At 34.5% G+C, this 19,715-nt stretch overlaps 1 protein-coding gene across 1 annotated transcript; it reads right to left on the bottom strand.

Moving 5' to 3' along the window:
* Positions 1 to 10,287: 10,287 nt before the first annotated feature.
* LOC143183408 (uncharacterized) lies at positions 10,288 to 16,241 on the bottom strand. The gene is made up of 28 exons (XM_076384931.1): positions 16,228 to 16,241; positions 15,961 to 16,153; positions 15,524 to 15,776; positions 15,283 to 15,386; positions 14,661 to 14,981; positions 14,255 to 14,530; positions 14,052 to 14,119; positions 13,909 to 13,923; positions 13,748 to 13,837; positions 13,634 to 13,673; positions 13,394 to 13,510; positions 13,263 to 13,344; positions 13,121 to 13,168; positions 13,016 to 13,079; positions 12,890 to 12,940; positions 12,717 to 12,837; positions 12,602 to 12,654; positions 12,324 to 12,558; positions 12,244 to 12,249; positions 12,174 to 12,182; positions 11,865 to 12,120; positions 11,747 to 11,812; positions 11,649 to 11,670; positions 11,549 to 11,556; positions 11,383 to 11,483; positions 10,996 to 11,310; positions 10,621 to 10,896; positions 10,288 to 10,344 (listed from the first exon to the last, which is right to left on the bottom strand). Exons 1-28 carry the CDS (start codon positions 16,239 to 16,241, stop codon positions 10,288 to 10,290), a joined length of 3,261 nt encoding a protein of 1,086 aa, XP_076241046.1.
* Positions 16,242 to 19,715: the final 3,474 nt, after the last annotated feature.

Below are 19,715 nucleotides of genomic sequence, written 5' to 3'. Positions count from 1 at the left end.
GGAATAAGATGGCTTGTGTGAAAAATGTGAAAGAACTTGGATATTTTCTGCATTTTCATGTAGATATGGATGCATCAATATTGCCCAGGAGACTCTGTTGAAAGTCTTTGAAGAATTTTTGTTAGTTCTTTAAAAAGAAATATACAGTGATATAGATCCTTCCATTTCGAACTGATTGACCAATCTGATTGTGCATAGTTTTATTACTTTTAAGCACAGTGCATAAAATATACATAATTTCTTACCTGCTCTGGCACAGTGATGTTGGATTGCCGATGTACAATAATTCATAAATTAGTGGAGTTGGATACAGTCCATGAAGTATCTCGAAGCTGAGGATCTCGAAGTGTCAAATTCTGTACCAGATGACATAATGCAAAAATGTGACGATGGCTTTTGATCAGTTAACGAGGAGGGAATATGATCAGTTAACGAGGGATTATTGGTCTTCGAAAAGTAGAACGTTCTGCATGGACAACTTTCTCCCAAAGGTAACAAGAATGACAGATTCGATACATATTATACGATAATAAAAGTATACTCATATTTACATTGTTTCGACATGTATATAAAACAGATAATGCATCATAACTATATACATGTATAGTACTCCACAACTAAAGCGCAATAAAAGTCATCAGTTGCTAGTCTCATTTATTAATGCAAAGTACGACATTGCGGTACTGCAAACCTAGAACAAAATTGAATCAATTCAATAGATCTTATATAAAATCAATGACATTTTCTCACGATGTATATTACACATTTACAAAAAATTCTGCTCAGACAATCATTTTCTTTTTCTTCTTCTTCTCATTGCATTAATATCGCATGTCTCTTGGCTAAATAATGTCAGAGTAGAATTGTAACTTGTAACACAATATTTAGAACACAAATGAATAAATATAAGTTACTTTAATGAACGTTTCCAAAGAAATATCGAAGAAACCGCAGCCTGATAAAGAGCAGGGTACTCTAGATCTCAGTACAACAATATTTATGGCCCTCCGTAGCATCCTTCCATCGTTGTTCATTTTGAGATTTGTCCATGGGGATGCATACACCGCCGTGTCGATGTTCGCACTTTCTCGTTTTAAACCATCGCCACCGTAGCAAAACATAAATAACTGCCATGATGTGGACACCGTGTGAAGTATGCATAGAAGGCGTCTCACGAATGTTACATTTACCTATAAGTCATATTTAGTGAAAATGACATTGGTCAGAAAATGTTACTTGGAAAAGTGAACGATCGATGGACTTTTAGGTTGTCCTCGAATGAAAATGCAAGATCACTGGGTTTTAATCTATACAGAATTCCTAACAAAAGTACTTTCAATGAGCAGAAATGAACGTAAGCTGCAAAAATAATGCGCCGATCGCAGTCCATAATCTTTCATCTAAAGTCAATTAGGTACATGCCCTTAATCAGGTATTAGAAGAAAAATACTAACCAGAAGTGCGTTGTAGCCATTGAGGCAAATCAAGAAGCTGTATGTTATAGTTTGTATCAACGAGAATACACTGTATATGTTTGCAACAGTGTCAGCATACGAGATAAGATCTTGATGCTGTTGTATACATTCTCTTAGAATTGGATAATGTTCTTTAGAGTATTTCTCGCTAATTGTAAGACTCTGTTTTCCATCCGTATGTTTCAGGGTTCTCAGTCTGTACTGTAGTATACGAAATTGACAAGATATTTGCAGATTGAGGAAGTATAACAAATTATCAACGGCGAAATAGCACACGCAGGATTGATAAAAGGCTACAACCTGCACGATGAAATGGGAGAAATGTAATTTTCGTGCATAAATACCTTCGAAATAGTGAAAATATATTTAATACCTGCAGCACGTACATCAGCTCGTAATATGGCGTGACGGACATTATAGGAAATCCCATTTTGAATATGTGAAACCTCTCCGAGTCGTTTAGGTACGAGTGTGCTATAAGAAAAGAGAAGTATTTTATTTTTTGAGCTTGCAAAGGTATGCTCAGACTAGAGCACGAAAAGGTAGAGCTTCGAGACTCAATAATGCCCTATTTCCACATGGAAATTCTTTGACTGGGTACACCAGGTCTGGACGGAACCATTGTCATTTGGAAACACAATATTCATTGTACCGATTTACGTATTAATTTCTAAAATAATAATCCTTTTTAAAAGACATAACTCACCAATAATCGGAGTTACGACGTAATTAACTATTACCGTATGAACCACAGAAGTATAAAAAAAGATGATGCTTCCGCAGAAACGTTTACACGTTATCAATAAATCTTTCTCATATGCATCGTAGTTCGAAAGAGCAAGAAACTTATCGACCAGAAGAGTAATTAATTTGAGAAAGTCACTTCTATATATGAATAAAGTCATCATCTTAAAGAAGGCCAGGCTGATGTCTAATATGTTTACGAAGAAGTAAAAGGGATCCTATAAGTATAAAAATACAAAGTGCGATCGAAGTTAAAATTCATAGAGGAAACTTATATATTCAAATAACAAGTCATGTTTAAATAGAATTGCGTAAATGAAGAAAATATTATGTCCCATTTGAAAAATTTCTTAGATATTGAATAATATTAATTCTGTATACGCGTATGCCAATACGTACCCTCACGAAATAGGCCTCTATCACTAGAGCAACATATAAGAAACCCACTAAAACTGCGGTTACAATTCTCATGATAAATCTGAGACGCTCTTCGGAGGAGTCCCTTGCTGGCCAGCAGCCAACAATCTTCATGAAAGGAACGATTATGGTGAGAGCAATATTATCAATGCGCCAAGATTCCATATTATAGTTACAGTGTTCAGATGTTCGAGCCTAACGTTTTCACTCGAATACAAAATGTCTTTTTGATTATTTCAATGTATTCGAAGTAATCGTCTGGACGTCACGTCGCTTTGATCTAGCGACATCCCTATATTGTTACATATGCGGTATATAATGTTATTATTATTCGCGCACTATTATTTGACGAAAGAAGACGTATTGAAATATACATTTGCACGAATGTAATTATTATCCTTTCAGCAAGACATATGCAGTATAATCGATAAATTATTCATCGTTCTAATAGTGGTATTACGTGACCCTATGAGAAACTCAGTCGTCCTAGACACCTGTCTGCACGGGGGAAAGCAGCTATTAGAGATAGCTGTTGAGGAAGGTCAGGCACCTTTCGTCAGATTTAATTTAAAGTGGAACATGTAGTGAAATACACTTGACAACTGACGCTCCGATTAATACACCTGATTTAAAAAGACTACGAAGGTTTACATACTACTTTCTTTTTTTTTTTTTGTTAAGCAGAAGCTTTTTGCAAAATACTTTCGAAATTTCTTAAAGAAAAATGACGTTCTAAATTATTACGTTAAAAAGTAAATATATTATGGTAGACATTAATTGTTAAGGTGGTAACGAAAAATAAGTAATGTTAATATATGCTTATAATTACATTGTAGTATTATTTACATTTTTACGTGCGTATGCAACAAACAATAAATATTCTCCATGTATATCGTACATACAATAATCAACCATTGGAACAAACTGTGCGTCTCATGCGTTGCTGACTTCCCTTATTAACGCAAGGTATGAGAATGCGGTACTGTAAACCTATAACAAATAAGTGTCATGATTATATCTATAGAAGCGTAGATTGTAGGGAATATGCAGAGTAAGAGGAGCACAGGCTGTCTAGCTACTAACTGTATCTACTGTGAAATAGAAACGCTCTAGAATTCTACTTTAGTGCACTCTGATCTGCTCAAAATTGAAATATAATTTTTTTTTAGATTCAAAATGTAGTGTAAAGAAGATTTATTCTATAGTTTCAACTTAGTTTTATAAAGTTTAGTTTTGAATTACCCTAGTGAGCGTTTCCATGGAGACGTTAAAAAAGCCACAGCCTGATAGACAACACGGTTTTCTAGCTCTTACTACGACAATATTTATGGCCTGCCGCATTAACTTTCCATCATTCTCGAAATCGAGATTCGGCCACAAAGATCCATATGCCGATGTGGCAACAATTACGCTTTCATTGCTTAGATGATCAGCGCCATAGCAAAACATGAAGAGCTGATATGAGGTAGATATTGCATGAGCCAGGAACAGACACCGTTCTGTGAAGGGTATTTCACCCTGCGAAAGAGAATATACTGTAACCTTCAGTTAAAGAGAAAAGTACATTCCAAAAAATTGTTACGAATAAATTTATGTAATCTTATCAAAAGAAAATAATTACTGACCAAAAATGCGTAATAGCATAAGTCACAAAGTAAGATACTGTATGTTAATGTTTGCACCAGTGAAAACACGTTGTATATTCTTGAAATCGTATCAGCATACGAGATAAGTTGTTGGTGTCGTTGAATGCATTCTTTATATGCTGCATAATATCCAGTTGAGGATGTTTCAGTACCAGTCTGTCTTTCCATCACAAGTTCCAGGTTTTCTAGTCTGTACTGCAGTATACGAAATTGACAAGACATCTGTATATTAAAGATGAGTAAGAAGTTATCAGCAGCAATGTAGCACACAATAGATTGACACAACAATATGACCTGCATGATAGAAAGGATAATACGTAACCTCTGTCTGAATGTATCTATCTTCGAAAAAGCAGGAAATATTAATACCTGAAACACATACACTAATTCGAAATACGGCGAGAGAGCAAATTTAGGAACTCCAGTGAAGAAGATGTGTATTCTGTCTGATTCATTTAGACCTAAGTTGACTACGGCAAAATAAGAAGTGATTCATTTTTTAATTAGTAAAGGTATGTACAAACTTGAATTTCGAGACGATCTAGCTGTGGTTGAGACTAAATAATAAAAATAAGTGCAACATCGTCTTTAAAGATATTTAGTCATTAGTTAAAGAGTAAGCTAAGTTCATATTATCATATCGAATATTATCATTACTTATTCTTGTACTAATTTTATTCCAAACTTACTGATTACTGGACCCATGACGTAGGCGGTCGTCGTTGAATAGCATAAACTCATACAAACAATCATAAAGTATCCACAAGTCCGTTTGCCCGCTATCAACAAATCTTTTTCATGCGTGTTGTAGCAATATGAAAGGTCAACGAACTTTTCGACGAGAACAGTAATTAAATAATTCATGTCTTTTCTATACAGAATCAAAAGCACCATTTTGAACATGGCCAGAATCATATTTAATATGTTGCGGATGAAGTGTACGAGAGACTATAAGCATAAAGATATTAAACACAAATAAAGAAAGCAAATTTAGAAAATTAATATCACAGTTTGAGGAAATTAAAATTGAAATCGAATTTAAATGAGACACAACCACTCCGTAGATACTTAAAGTAATTAGTTAGTTCACTTACACATGTATATCGTTGTTCGACGACAGATGTGAGAAATTGGAAACACGTGTGAGGAATTTTGAAGAAAGAGAAACAGTATTTAAATCTCCAAATGTGTCTGATTTGACTTATTCTACTGACACCGTCAGACCTGACCTGGCTAATGCACACCGACAGTAGAATTAGTCTTCAAGCCAGACACATTTGACGTATATTTTAGATGTTGCTTCGATAATTAGTAACTTGAAAATGAATCGGTGACACCTTCTAATTTCCCACACTTTCTCTCAAGCACTGTATACGTATATACCTTTCTGACAAGACCATCTCTTATGTGACACCCGTAAAGCAGAATCATAGCTACTACGGTGTAAACTCTCATGAAGACCCTGGAAAATTCTTCGAAACGAGATTTTGCTGGCCAACATCCAATTAACTTTAGTTGAGTGGCGATTGAACTAAATGCAACGTTTTCGACGTAATTGAATTTCATAGTGGAGTCACACCAACCAAATGCTCTACTGTAAAGTTTCCTCTTGAATACAAGATTCCCCACTGATTGTTACTACATATTCGTTACAATTTCTTAGGATTCGTGATACTTTGATCTAGTGACGCCCCCATGTTCGTCTATAACTATAGCGTATTCGTAGACACGAATACATGTATAGCAATATCTTTATGCACGAATGCAATTACTACCTTCGAGCGAAACATGTGTTACATTATCAATGTTACCAATACCTCTAACAGTACAATTACAGGGCGCCGTGAGAAACTCACCATTTTTACATGAATATAATTATAGAGGAGGAAGGTAGCTTTAAAAAAGTGTTTGTAAGAAAGATCAAAAGTGGTTTACGAGATTAATCAATGGGTTATGTAGCCATAATTAGCTGCATATAGGGATCCCTTTGAGAATTTTCTTCGCCTATGCCTTTGATTTTCTTCAACGCTTACTATTACTTTGTACTTGCACCGAAAGTGTCTTCGTTAATACTACGCAATTGTATGAAAAAGAATTATGTCGAATTCAAGATTAATAAGCTTAGTCGTCTTCAAGATATTTTTCTTATCGTTTGTAAAAATATTGTTCTGTGGAAAATGTGTTTAAAAAATGTGTCTGACTAAGCGACTTATTCTACTGGCAGCGTGTGGTAAGTATCCTTTAGACTAGGTGTTGGCAAATTTATTCTGTAAAGAGTCAGATATTAAACAGTTTTATGTTATGTTTTTAAGAATTGTTTTAATGAATATACATTAACATTCATGATTCTGGAAAAATACACTCCCACTCAATCTAAATTATGTGTGTTCAAGGAAATCAGTCCCTTGTATTCGTTATATGAAAGTCATTGAAAATATTGGCCGCTCAATTTTTAGCAGAAATTGTCCAAAAAAATAGCAATACAAATTTTTGTCAAAAAGTACATTATAAACCTCGCCATTGATTAAGACGATAACAAAAAATAATGCTGGTACTCGTAAAATTGTGTTCCTATATTTAGTATTGGCATGTGTGTACGTAATAAATAATATCTATTCACTATATATAAATATGTGTTATACTCAATGATTGGAATTATTTTATGTCTTTAGCTTCAGCACTTTCCCTTATCAATGCAAAATATGATAATGCAGTACTCATAACCTGTAAAAAATAAATTCCGTATTTACGTCATGCGACAGTACAGTTTCATGCATTTAAGGAGTACACGGAGTTAGAGAACACGCACTGTCTGACTACTAACTGTATCTACTGTAAAATAGAAACGAAATTCTATATTTGTGCATTCCGATCCAATCAAAATTCTATCATATTTTTTTTTAATTTAAAACGTGGAATGAGCAATCCTTATTCTACATTTTCAACTTAGTTTCATATTAAAAATCATCATCCTTTTAACTTAAATTACCTTAGTGAAGGTCTCCAAGGACACAGTAAAAAAACCACAGCCTGATAGAGCACAGGGTTCTCTAGCTCTCACTACGACAATATTTATAGCTTTTCGCATCAACATTCCGTCATCGCTGACATCAACATTTGGCCACGGAGTAGCATACACTGCTGTATCAACATTTTCGCTTTCTCTTTTCATACGGTCAGCTCCATAGCAAAACATGAAGAGCTGCCATGAAGTAGTCAGTACGTGCAAACCGAACATAGCGCGGTCTGCGAAGGTTCCATCGCCCTGCACAGCGAAATTTCTTGTAAGTGATAATTAAAGTGAAAGATACTTTCAAGTGCACTGCAAAATTTGCTTAAATATAAAAGAGGGGCTTGAGTATGCGTTGAATAAGGAAGTTGTTACTAACCAAAATGGCATTGTATCCTAGAAGACAAATCAACATACTGTATAATAATATCTGCAATAGTGAAAATATGTTGTATATCTTTGCGACCAAATCTCCATGGGAGATAAGATCCTGATGCAGCTGAATACACTGTTTAAACGCTGTGTAATATCCATTGGGGACCTGTTCCTGAATGCTCCGTGTTTCATTCACACTTTTCAGAGTTTTTAATCTGTACTGCAGTATACGAAATTGACAGCATAATTGTAAATTAAAGAAGCATAAGAAGTTATCTACGATGAAGTAGCAGACGAGGGATAGATAGAAGGCTACAAACTGGAATGTAAGAAATGTAGTTTTCGTTAGACATACTAACCATTAGAGAAATAAAAAGTGTTAGTACCTGAACTGTATATATTATCTCGAAATACGGCGTCACAGCTAATGTTGTAATTTTCGTATAGAATAGAAATACCCTGTCTGTTTCGTTTACATGCCAGTTGACTGCGACAAGAGAAGAAGTCATTTATTTTAGAACTCGCTAAGGTGTAATATTCGTTTTAAGAATATTGGACAGTGGTATTAAAATTAATTAATGGTAGAAGCTTAGAACATTTTTTAGCAAAGTGTAGATATAAAAAATAGAAATTCATTAAGTTCGAAATTTAAGACCAATCGTAATCGAAATTATTTTCACAGAATATTTATCACACTGATTCACATGTGAGGAGACTTTTTCAATTGTTTTATGTAATTATTTTTAATAAACTTACAAGGTATAACTTACCTATAATCGGAGCTATGATGTAAAAGCAGAATGTCGAATGGCATAGAGTGGTATACAGAAGAAGGAACTTTCCGCATAAACGCGTATACTCATGTACTAAATTCTTTTCGTAGGGGTCGTAGTCCACAGGAGAGAGGAACTTATTAACGACAAGTGCAATTAAATAATGAAAGTCAGTCCTGAATATGAAACAAGTCAACATCTTGAACACGGCCAGGCTGATATCAAGAACATGTATCATGAAGTATAGTGGATTCTAAGAATTGAAAGATATTAAATATAAATAAGGTGAGTAAAATACGAAGTATAATCATAGTAGTTACTTGATAAGTTTATATAAGTTTAGCGATACGAAAACCATAATTAGACAATATAAATTAAATTGAAATACCATACAGTAGCGTAATCAATTTTTAACACAATCTTCTTTCACTTAAATACGGACATACATACCGTCATGATAATACAATTTATTATGTTATTCCCACACATGGCAAACACACTTATTGCGGTGATAGCTCTTAACACAGCAGCTCTCTGTTCTTCTAACCGATTTTTTGTCACCCAACATCCTATAACTTTCATAAAAATTGCAGTTAAGGGGATAGGAATGGACTCATATTTCCAGGCTGTCATCTTGATGTTACAGAAGCGAAGTATTCTGCTCTAAAGCTTTCACTCGAATACAACATGTCCTCTTGATTACCAAAACGTGTTCGATTTCTTGCATGTCTTGTCGCTTTGATCTAGAAGCGTCCCCTTATTTCTCAATCGTAGATATTCATTATGTAAGACAGAAACTATGTAGTCAATAACTTATTCATGCTTCTAAGAGTATAGTTAGGAGAGCCTATGTGAAACTGAAATGCACTGGCACCTGACTATACAAAGGGAAAGGGACATTTAAGAAAGGTTCTAGGGGACGATCAAACATAATGGAAATTAATCTTTTAGAGATTACTTTTGCGTATACAGGAAACGATCAGTTTTGCAGTACGCCATTATAATATATGCGAAAACACGCATCCCTAATTGTACAACATTAACGATTCTCTAGTGTATCTAAATCAAAGACTTTTAAAGAAGCCATATGTTATATACGTTCAAGTAAATTAATCTTCTACCTTCTACTATCTATATGGATTTAAAAAAATCTGTCGCTTAGAATGGCAGTATGAATCCTTGCTAGAAGCTATGGAGCACGCCATTGATTCACAAGGTAATAAAAAATAATACTTGCTTCAGTATGCATTCAGTATGCATTGTGCTTCAGTAAAATTATATTCCTATTTACTGTGTTCCCATATACGTGTACAACAAATAATAACTATTCTGTGTATACGAACATACACTATACGCCACAATTGGAACAGTCTACCGAGGAACGTTCTTCTTGGAGCTTAGAAACCTTTCGTGAAGATTAACTTCAAATGATAGGCTTGTTCGTGTGATCATTACGTGAGATCAAGAAGTAGATCTACTTTACTGATTCAAGAGATGCATTATGCATGACCACACTTCCCTTGAAGGTAATAAAAAATAATAATTAATCCCATGTATTTCAGTGTATGTTTACTGCAGCCAGGAAATGAACTGGTTCATTTTGTAATTTACATGGATTAAAAATCTTGTCTGTATGTTTAAGTGTGCGTGTGTAAGGAAGGGTACCATTATTATACTTACATATTTTACTAGAAGGTTGTCATAGAGCATATCGCTACTTTAGAAGGTAATGAAAAATAATAGTGGTACACGTTGTGATTCAGTAAAATTATATTATAACAAATAACAATTATTCATCATATACAAATATGCACTGTAGTCCATAATTAAAACAATTTTTGAGTGTCTCAACCTTCGACAGTTTCCCTTATTAAAGCAAAATATGAGAGCGAAGTACTTAGAACCTGTAATAAACGAATGCAATAATTTTTTGGCACCATAATAATTCAGATATTAGTAATCGATTGCAATAGTTGTTAAAACATCAATTTTATATGTACAAAACAAGTAATTCCACTCAGACAAAGCCTCTATTCTGATTTTTTGAATGTTAGCACTCGTAACATGTCATGTATTCTCAAAATAATTGCCTGAGTAGAATGGTACCATAAATCATTATGAGGTGTCGTAACTAAATATCAGATAGTATAAAAAAAATTTGATAGTGGAACAGAAAATACCTTACTGAACGTTTCCAAAGACACGTTAAAGAAACCACAGGCTGATAGAACACAAGGCTTTCTAGCTCTCAATGAAACAATATTTACAGATTTCCATAGCATCCTTCCATCGCCGTTCATTCCGATCTTTGGCCAAGGAGTTAAGTACACAGCTATATCCACATTCGCGCTTTCCTGCTTTACATGATCAGCGCCGTAGCAGAACATGAGTAGCTGCCAGAGAGTACTGAGTAAGAGAACCAGGAACTGACAGTGTTTTGCGAAAGATCCAGGTACCTATAAAGCATAAGTTATTCTGAGTGGTAATTATTTTTATTCGAAACCAAAAGCGGTTTTTAAAGAATAATAATGTATTAAAAACAGTAAGATACTAACTATTAGTGCATGATACCCTGAGAGACAGATAAGAAAGCTGTACGTTAACGTTTGTATCAGAAAAAATACTTTATATATACTTGATATTCTATCAGCATATGAAATAAGTTCTTGATGCTGCAGAATGCATTCCTTGAATGCTGTATAGTATCCATTGGGGTACTTTGCACTAGAACTTCGATCTTCGTTTACACCCTTGAGAGTTTCAAATCTGTATTGTAATATACGAAACTGGCAGGACAGATGCATGTTAAAGATAAATAAAAAATTATCAGCGGAGAAGTAACATAAGCAGGTTTGATAGAAAGCTAAAACCTGTATGATGAAACAGAACAGAATTAATGTCGGTTCAAAAATACTTTTGAAATAAACAAGAACAGCTAGTACCTGTACTACGTACATCAACTCAAAATATGGTGACAGATACAGCGTAGGAAATGGCATTTTAAACATATATATTCTGTCCGTTTCATTTAGATGCAAATTCACTGCAATAATAAAAATGGAATTCATTTGTTAAACTTGGAAGAGGTTAAAAGTTGTTTGTTGTCACAGAAACATCTAAAACGTCAGATTTGGAACTTACTCTACTGCAGACATGCAATAGTCAGGTCAGACATAGTGAAATCAGTAGAATGAGTCCCAAGTCAGACAGAAAAAAATCAGTAGAAGAAGCTCCGAGTTAAATACAGAAAAATCAGAATAATAGAATAAGTTGCAAGACAAACACAGAAGATTCAGTAGAATAAGCCCCAAGTCAGACAAAAAATCAGTAGAAGAAATCCCAAGTGAAGCACAGAAATGTCAGAACGTATAACTTTGAAATTGATTATAACTCACTGCAGGCTCATAAAAAAGATATAACTTACCTAATACCGGAGTCATGACATAGTAAAAAATTGTCATTTGACAAAAGACAGTATAAACAATAATCAAGCGCCCACTGATACGTTTATACGCCATCACCAGCTCTCTTTCGTAGGCGTCATAATTCGAAATGACAAGAAACTTATCGAACAGAATTGTAATTAATTTGAAGAAGTCTTTTCTATAGATCAAGAGAATCGACATCTTGTAGCAGCCCAGGCTGGTGTTTAATATATGTACGAAGAAGTGAAGTGGATGCTATGAGATACAAAATAAAAGTGAACAAATATTTTTGCGTGAAACTTAGTTACTAGACTATACTAATGTAACGTCAAAGAACATTTGATGATATTAATAATATCCGTGGAACAGATGTTCTACTATGTTCTAAAAAAGTATACATAAGATAGGGAAAATAGCATCACTTCCCTTTTCTTTCAATTACTTCTTCAATTCTGAACGAGATGAATCGTTTCAACTTTTAAACGAATGCATACCTTCACTACAATCGCGTCACAAATATGAGTCACGTTATTCGTAAATACAAGAATCACAGTAATAACTCTCATAATGCTCCGACAAACCTCCTCGCATTGAGACCTTGCCGGCCAACATCCAATCATTTTCATAAAAGGAGTGGTTAAGGCAAGAGAAATGTCGTTAAAACAGCCAAGTGTCATATTGAATTTACAGTAGCTAAATGTTCAGATTAAAGGATCCGACTGAAGCACGAGGCTACTGTGCTTTGATATGGTGGCATCCCTTCAGTCGTGAATCGAATGCAGTCTGTACCTAACATTCTTATTATTCGTCCACTACTATTTGATCAAAAAAAAAAAGAAGGACGTACATACAGTAACATCTATTCTTCTCAATGTAATTTGTTCATTCAGTTGGATATAAGCTACATATTCGAGAAATAATTCATGTGTCATGATACTATTATGAAATTCTATGAGAGTTCTGAGCACCTGTCTATGCAAAGAGAAGGGGCTGCTGAAGAACCTTCTTCAAGAAGATTAGAAACCTTTTGTCAGGTTTAGCTTGAAATGATAGGTTCGATCGTGGGACCATTATGCTAGGTCAAGATGTAGATCTATTTCTACTTTGTTAGGTAGAAACGTTTGGCAATATTTTTCGTTTAGTTTTGTACAGAATTTCCAAGAAACACGACGATATTAGTGTTACTTTCAAGAAGTGCATTACGAAAAGCAGTGCTTCGTTAGCACGTAATAAAGAATAATTAATATCGATTTACCCTGTGATATACATGCATATTGGTGGTCACATTGTTTCCGCGAATTGACTAAATATAATTGCGAGTTTTATACACCGCTGATCTCTCGTATGAACGTGAAGTGAGTGCAGTGTTCCACACCTAGAATAAATAAATGAATTACCATGACTTAATTCGATAATTTCAAGTCTTGATTTACTGTTTCCTAAATTCAATACGCAGCAACCAGTGGTGGCACAGGCAAACTAACGAAAATAGTTTACCATTGGAGATACTAGAAAGAGCAATGCTAACCAGAAATGCATGGAATCCAACGAGACAGATCGACACACTAGACGTGATTATTTGGATTAATGCGAGCCCATTACATATCTCAGCGATTTTATCATAATAAGAGATAAGTATCTGATGCTGTTTAATACATCATTTGACTAGCCTGTGATGGAGTATATGAAACTTGCAGAATGCATGCATATCGAAGGTTAATAAGAAGTTATTAGCGGAGAAATAGCACAGTCATCATTATTGCACTACCTTTTTTAAATCTTCTGTAATAGGCATGAATCCTTTGTACCTGAAAGAATTCATTCATGTATTATCTAAAAGGCATTTTAATTACTACATTTGTATTTTCTTAAATACACGTACCTGGACTGAAATATTAAATGAAAAATTATCATGTCTTTAACAATATAGAAATAAATATCGAAAAGAAGTTGTGTGAATTCCTGAACACGGCTAAAGAGAAAGAAATATACAAAAATACATAAACTCAGCAAATAATTAGCTTAAAATGACATAACATATACGTATGTACCGTTAGACTCTTTTATTAAAATAATTTGCTTTTTTTATACGTATCAGGTGTAACTATATTCTATTCAGGAAGTGAAGCTCTCTTTCTCTCTATGTTTTAATATCTGATCATCTACGCTATTCGATTAAAAGGAACTAGTTATTTATCGCATTCTCAGTGCTTTGCCTCAGTAATGTGAAATATGACGCCGCAGTGCTTAAGACCTGGAAAAATTATTTTTTCGTCAAAATATTTGTCAGTACTTGCATAGCACTGTGTTTGCCTAGTTTTTATTTATTTCACCAAACAAAAAATAAGAATAACCATCTACAAAATTTAACTAACATGAAACAATTTACCTTAGTGTATGTCTCCAGGGACACAACGAAGAATCCTCGGGCTGTCAAACAACAAGGTATTCTAGACCTCAGTATAACAAGTTTCATGTCATTCCTCAGCATTTTTCCATGTTTGCTCATGGACGAATAGTACCATGGAGCTGCAAACATTGCCTCAGACGTGTTTGTGCTTTCTCTTATCAGACAATCACAACTATAAGTGAACATCAGCAACTGAGACATGGTTGTACCAGTATGAAATACGAAAATAAGACGCCTTAAAATGGTTGCTTCTGCCTGAATAAGATAATATATTATTAGCGCAACCTAAATGTGTAACAGGTAAGACTCACTTCACAGAAGTACGTTTTAAGAGTTTCACATAAAGATAAAAGGAGACAAATTCATCAGAATAACATATACGAACCATAAGAACCTGATATCCGTCGAGACAAATAACTATACTAAAGAGCAGAACTTGTCCCAGTACCAACGAGCTGAATACGTGTTCAAGCAAATCACAGTATGCAATCAGTGACTGATGCTGTTGCACACAGTTCTTAAATACAGCGTAACGCTTGCTCGCGGAATGTACAGGAATGTCTGACATTTCTTTCCCTCTTCCACTGGTCAGGTTTCTCAGCCTGTAATGTAGTATACGAAACTGACCAGACACGTGCAAGTTTATGATACATAAAAAGTTATCGAAGCAGAAGTAGCACACTCCAATTTGATATACGGACAGAACCTGTTTAAATACAAAGGATTTCAGTGAGTCTTATGGTATCGTATCTCTAGGAAACTGTAATTGTACATATCCCTGAATTAATGATATATTAATTCAAATATTAGTTGACCATACCCACGTTGCATTAATACCAAAGAGAATTAATCTTTCGTATAAAAATTTTTTGTAAAATGAATATAGTGATTACTCGAACAATGATCACAACTCGCGATTAATAATATCATTCAGTTCAGACCTATTCGTATAGCATTAAAAAAATTGAGCTATCAACGAAAAAGCGCTATAAGTAGTAAATAGGTACCTGTAGTGTGAACATTATCTCAAAGTACGGTGTCACGGTCAATGGTAAGTTCACCCACATTCTAAAAGGCAGTATCCTCTCTGAGTCGTTTTTCCCAATATTTGCTGCAATAAGATCGCGAACTACTTACTTCTCCTAACATGAAAACTTTACAACGCGAAACTAGTATAAGATTTTCGTAGATGTTTCAATTACTTGAAAATTGACAGTGATTAAAATTTGTTGAAAATGACCGTCTTACCCCAAACTGGTCCTATAACATAAGTAGCAACTGTTATTTGAGCAAAGAAAGTAAAAGAGAGAATGAACATAGTACTAATACGCCTAGACGAGTCCACGATCATTTCCTCGTAAGAATCATAATTAGAGTTTAAGAATTTCTTCTGCATATAAACGATTAGCTTGAAGAAATCTTTTCTGTTCAGAAATATGATTGTTATCTTGATTAAAGATGTGGTTAAGCTTAAAATGTTGCACATTATGTAAAGTTGGGCCTATCAACACAGAAATGTAAAATGCTAATAAAATAAACTGAAACTTCTACAGTAGATTTATAAGTATTCGAGTAATTAGAAATAATATTCTCACGCTACTAAGCAACCAAGTCTAATGTCGTGATTTGAAAGTACTTCAAAGAATATGTAAAGAACTTAGTGAAGTTTTTTAATCTACACTTACGCTAACGTCTCCCCAGGAATAGTAAAAGTCTGTCGTCTGAACCCCAACAGCGAAAAGAATTAACGAGGTAGTGTAAAGTAACATGGTGTTTCTGAATATTTGTTCAGTATAATTAGCTGCCATCCACAGACCCGACATCTTCATAAAAATGGTTGTTAAAGTGATGGAAATGTCGGTACCAGTCGCCACCATACTATTGAATTTTCGAATTATCAGTTGTGCCGTGGATAATCAATTGAACAATGTACGTATATTACTTTGATCTACTGACAGCCTCTCATTCACTGATAATATACTTTATATTTTTCCTTATTGCGTTCGTGCTCCCTTATTTGATAGGAAAGAACATTGCACAGGCAAACGTAACGTATATCCCTTATGCTGGAAGTAATGCGTAGGATGCATGGGTTATGCATAATTCTAAACGCTAGTAGGAGACCCTCTGTGAAACTCGAAGGTGGCTAACAGGTGTGTCGCTTTGCTAAAGGGAAATTTAAAACGCTAAATGGGCAAATTTTATATCTTAAGTATTACGTCCACTCTCCCGAGCAATCAGAATGGACTCAAAAATAGCTATATGTAGAAGTTTTGTGTACGGGCAATTTTTTATGTCTAAACAAAGTTGTATAATAAAATTGAATATGTAAAGTCAAAGTTAAGTAATTATGGAAGTGACGACGGATGTACTCTTAAAGTAGAAAATTTCAACTGATACAAGTGCACGAACCTCGATGCTTGCGTAAGCTTTCATTTAACGATGGAACTTGGATGGCAACTCACAATTATAAAGAGATAGTACTCACATACAATTCTATGATTTTCTATTTTTATTTAATATATTTCATTGAAAAATAAATTCAGCTATTTATATTCATTTCTGGAATGTCTATGAAGTGTCTCTCGTTTCAGTAACTATTTAGTAGAGTAAAGTATGATACAGCAGTGCTCAAGACCTGTGAGAGAGAGTACTAGTGAATCTTCAGTGAAAACCATAAACGATTAAAAGTTGTTCAACAAGAATTCAACAGTTTTAAAATTTACAAAATTTAAAATTTAAGGTTTTGAAATATATACATTAAGCAAAAATTTATTAGAAGAAATTGAAACTGATTACCCTTGTATAAGTTTCCAAAGACACGATGAAAAATCCACTACCTGTTAGGCAGCAGGGTATGCTAGACCTCATAACAACAAGAATTACATCTTTCCGCATCATTCTTCCATCTTTGCTCATTGGTAAATGTGTCCATGGTCCTAGATACACTGTCGGGCCTATTTTTGTACTTTCTTCTATCAAACGATCACAACTGTAGGTTAACATCAATAGTTCGCATAAACAGCTTACTATGTGCAATAAAGAAATGGAGCGCTTCAATACAGACCCGTTTTGCTGCAAAATATAATTTATTAATACTTGTCATTTTTAGATATTTTATATGTGTACTTAATCATTGGTAATGCATTTACTGAAATCGAACGACAGTGATATAAATTGAATGAAAAGAAAATTGTTTCATGAGGTAATAAATGTTTCTTGGTTTCAGGAGTTACACGAACTGAATTCTTTCTGCTAAACCTTGAAGAAAGTTCATCGACTACTTTCAAGACACGATGATATTTTCAATATGTCATCACTTGTTGAACGAATTTCTTTATTTTTTGTCAATGAAAAGGAGCATTGTAAATATAATTACATTTATGCCATGTACTAACCAATAGCAAATATCCATCAAGACAAATTAGTAAACTGAAAAGTAGTATTTCGTTCAATAAAATCACTGTGAATACGTCCTCCAGATTGTTACAGAACTCAATAAGTGATTGATGTTGTTTAATACAGTTTTTAAACTTTGCATAACATAGGCTAGCGCAATGTGAGGAGATCCCGCTTAAAGATTTTCTCTTCTCCTCATCCTGTATTATCTTGCTTATCTTTTCCAATCTGTATCGTAATATACGAAACTGGCAAACAACGTGCAAATTCATAACGCACAAGAAGTTGTCCACGCACAAATAACATATACCAACATGGGATACCGCCAGACACTGTGCACAAAAATGGTAAAAAATTTGTAATTAGATATAGACTTCTTTTCAAATGAAACAGGAAGAGGAAACAATTTATAATACCTGTACTGTAAATATTATTTCAAAGGATGGCGTCATATATGTCGGAACTGAGATCCACATATTAAATGGTAGCATTCGATCCGATTCATTTTTTCCAATATTTTCTGAAAATATTGTAAATTAATCTAAGTATTTCGTAATATATTAACAATTCAACGTTTCGATATTTTTTATATAATGGCATGTAATTTTCAATCAAAATTATTCAATCTAACCATTGACTACCGTTGAGAAATAATTATCAGATTTATAACAGTTTCTTGTCAACTTACCGAAGATTGGAACAAACGAGTAGCTAAGCGCCGTGCTCTCTGTACAGATGCTAAAGATATAAATGAGCAAAGTGGAAGTGTGTTGGCATTTAATTAATAGCTCGTTTTCGTAGCTGTCATAATTCGAATGCCAGAAATTTTGCTGCGCGTGCCTTAGTAACTCAGAGAATTTTTTGTTGTTCACTAATATAATAATGAACTTGCACAAGACCACAGCCAATGTGAATATATTGCACGTTGCATACATGGTTTGCTGTAATCAAAAGAAATGCAATACAAAAAATTCGAGTGAGTATACTCGTATACTCGACTCATTTGAATTTCTGTCTGCGTAAAATAAAAGTAGCCAATTAGATAGATGTGTCTTGGATTAATTTTCCAAAATTACTGCTCTACAATTATAGTGGATAAACACTCTCAACCTGTCATCTTACGAGTCCTGTTTTGTCAGTATTATATATTTCACTATTGCTTAAACGTGCTGGCTATAAAAATTCTACTATCATGTCAGTGCCAAAAAATGTGAAGCAGAAAATAAATTGTTCCTGTCTAGCCTTATAATTTACATAATTGTACTAAACATTGTTACATTTGTTTCTCACAGGTAGTATTAACAAACGAACGAATTTATTTTCTCATGCGTGGTCCATCTCTGTACATCGATGTAATCCGTTCGCGCACAGTAGAATTCAGCGAAACTAGTTCTCCGCACACTCACGCTAAATTCTCCCCTGGCACGGTAAGCGTCCATGATAAGGATCCATGTGACAAAGATCAAAGAACAGGTCATAAACACCACCGCGATATTTTTCATTCGTTCCTCAGCGCGATTATTTGCCATCCACAAACCGCAGCACTTCAAGAACAATATCATGGCTGTGAGAGAAACGTCCTTGTTTTTCTCCCATTCCCTTTTCAATCGCCTAGGATTCTGATTTTTCATTTCGTACTTCAGACAAACGTAGTTACTCGAAATTGTCGCGTTAACACGTTCACGCCAGCGCTGCAATTCGAGTTTCTCGCCAATGGGAGGCTGCTTTAAGACCGCTTTACTTTATCAGACGATGTGAGCCACCGATGGTGCGCGCCACCCGATGGGATATTCAAGTGTGAGCATCTTGTGGTACACATCGGCGTGAATGTGTAATGTATTCGCGAGCTTTGTTCCCCTTTCATACCTATTCATTTCGCGCAAAACCGAGAAAAGGCTAAGGTATGATAGGGGCCCTCCTGTGTGAAATAGAAACGATCCGTAACAAGGTTGATGCATAATAGATGATTCGAGGGGAGTAATACTTCAGTTGTAACTTCCGTTACGAGACGTGTCCTATGAATTCTGTTAGTGATGAGCGA

Source organism: Calliopsis andreniformis, chromosome 9, assembly GCF_051401765.1.
Source record: "Calliopsis andreniformis isolate RMS-2024a chromosome 9, iyCalAndr_principal, whole genome shotgun sequence".
In the NCBI taxonomy this organism is placed as follows: Eukaryota; Metazoa; Arthropoda; class Insecta; order Hymenoptera; family Andrenidae; genus Calliopsis; species Calliopsis andreniformis.
The sequence above is the reverse complement of the archived record's forward strand: the minus strand, read 5'-3'. Positions and strand labels throughout refer to the sequence as shown.

Bases quoted from the DNA above. Each gene is read 5' to 3' on its own strand.
- LOC143183408 (XM_076384931.1), bottom strand. The intron at 13,345-13,393 runs GTTAGCATTGCT...TATTTTCGTTAG, and splicing joins TTGGATTCCATGCATTTCTG to TTTGCCTGTGCCACCACTGG. The intron at 10,897-10,995 runs GTTAGTATCTTA...TATGCTTTATAG, and splicing joins CAGGGTATCATGCACTAATA to GTACCTGGATCTTTCGCAAA.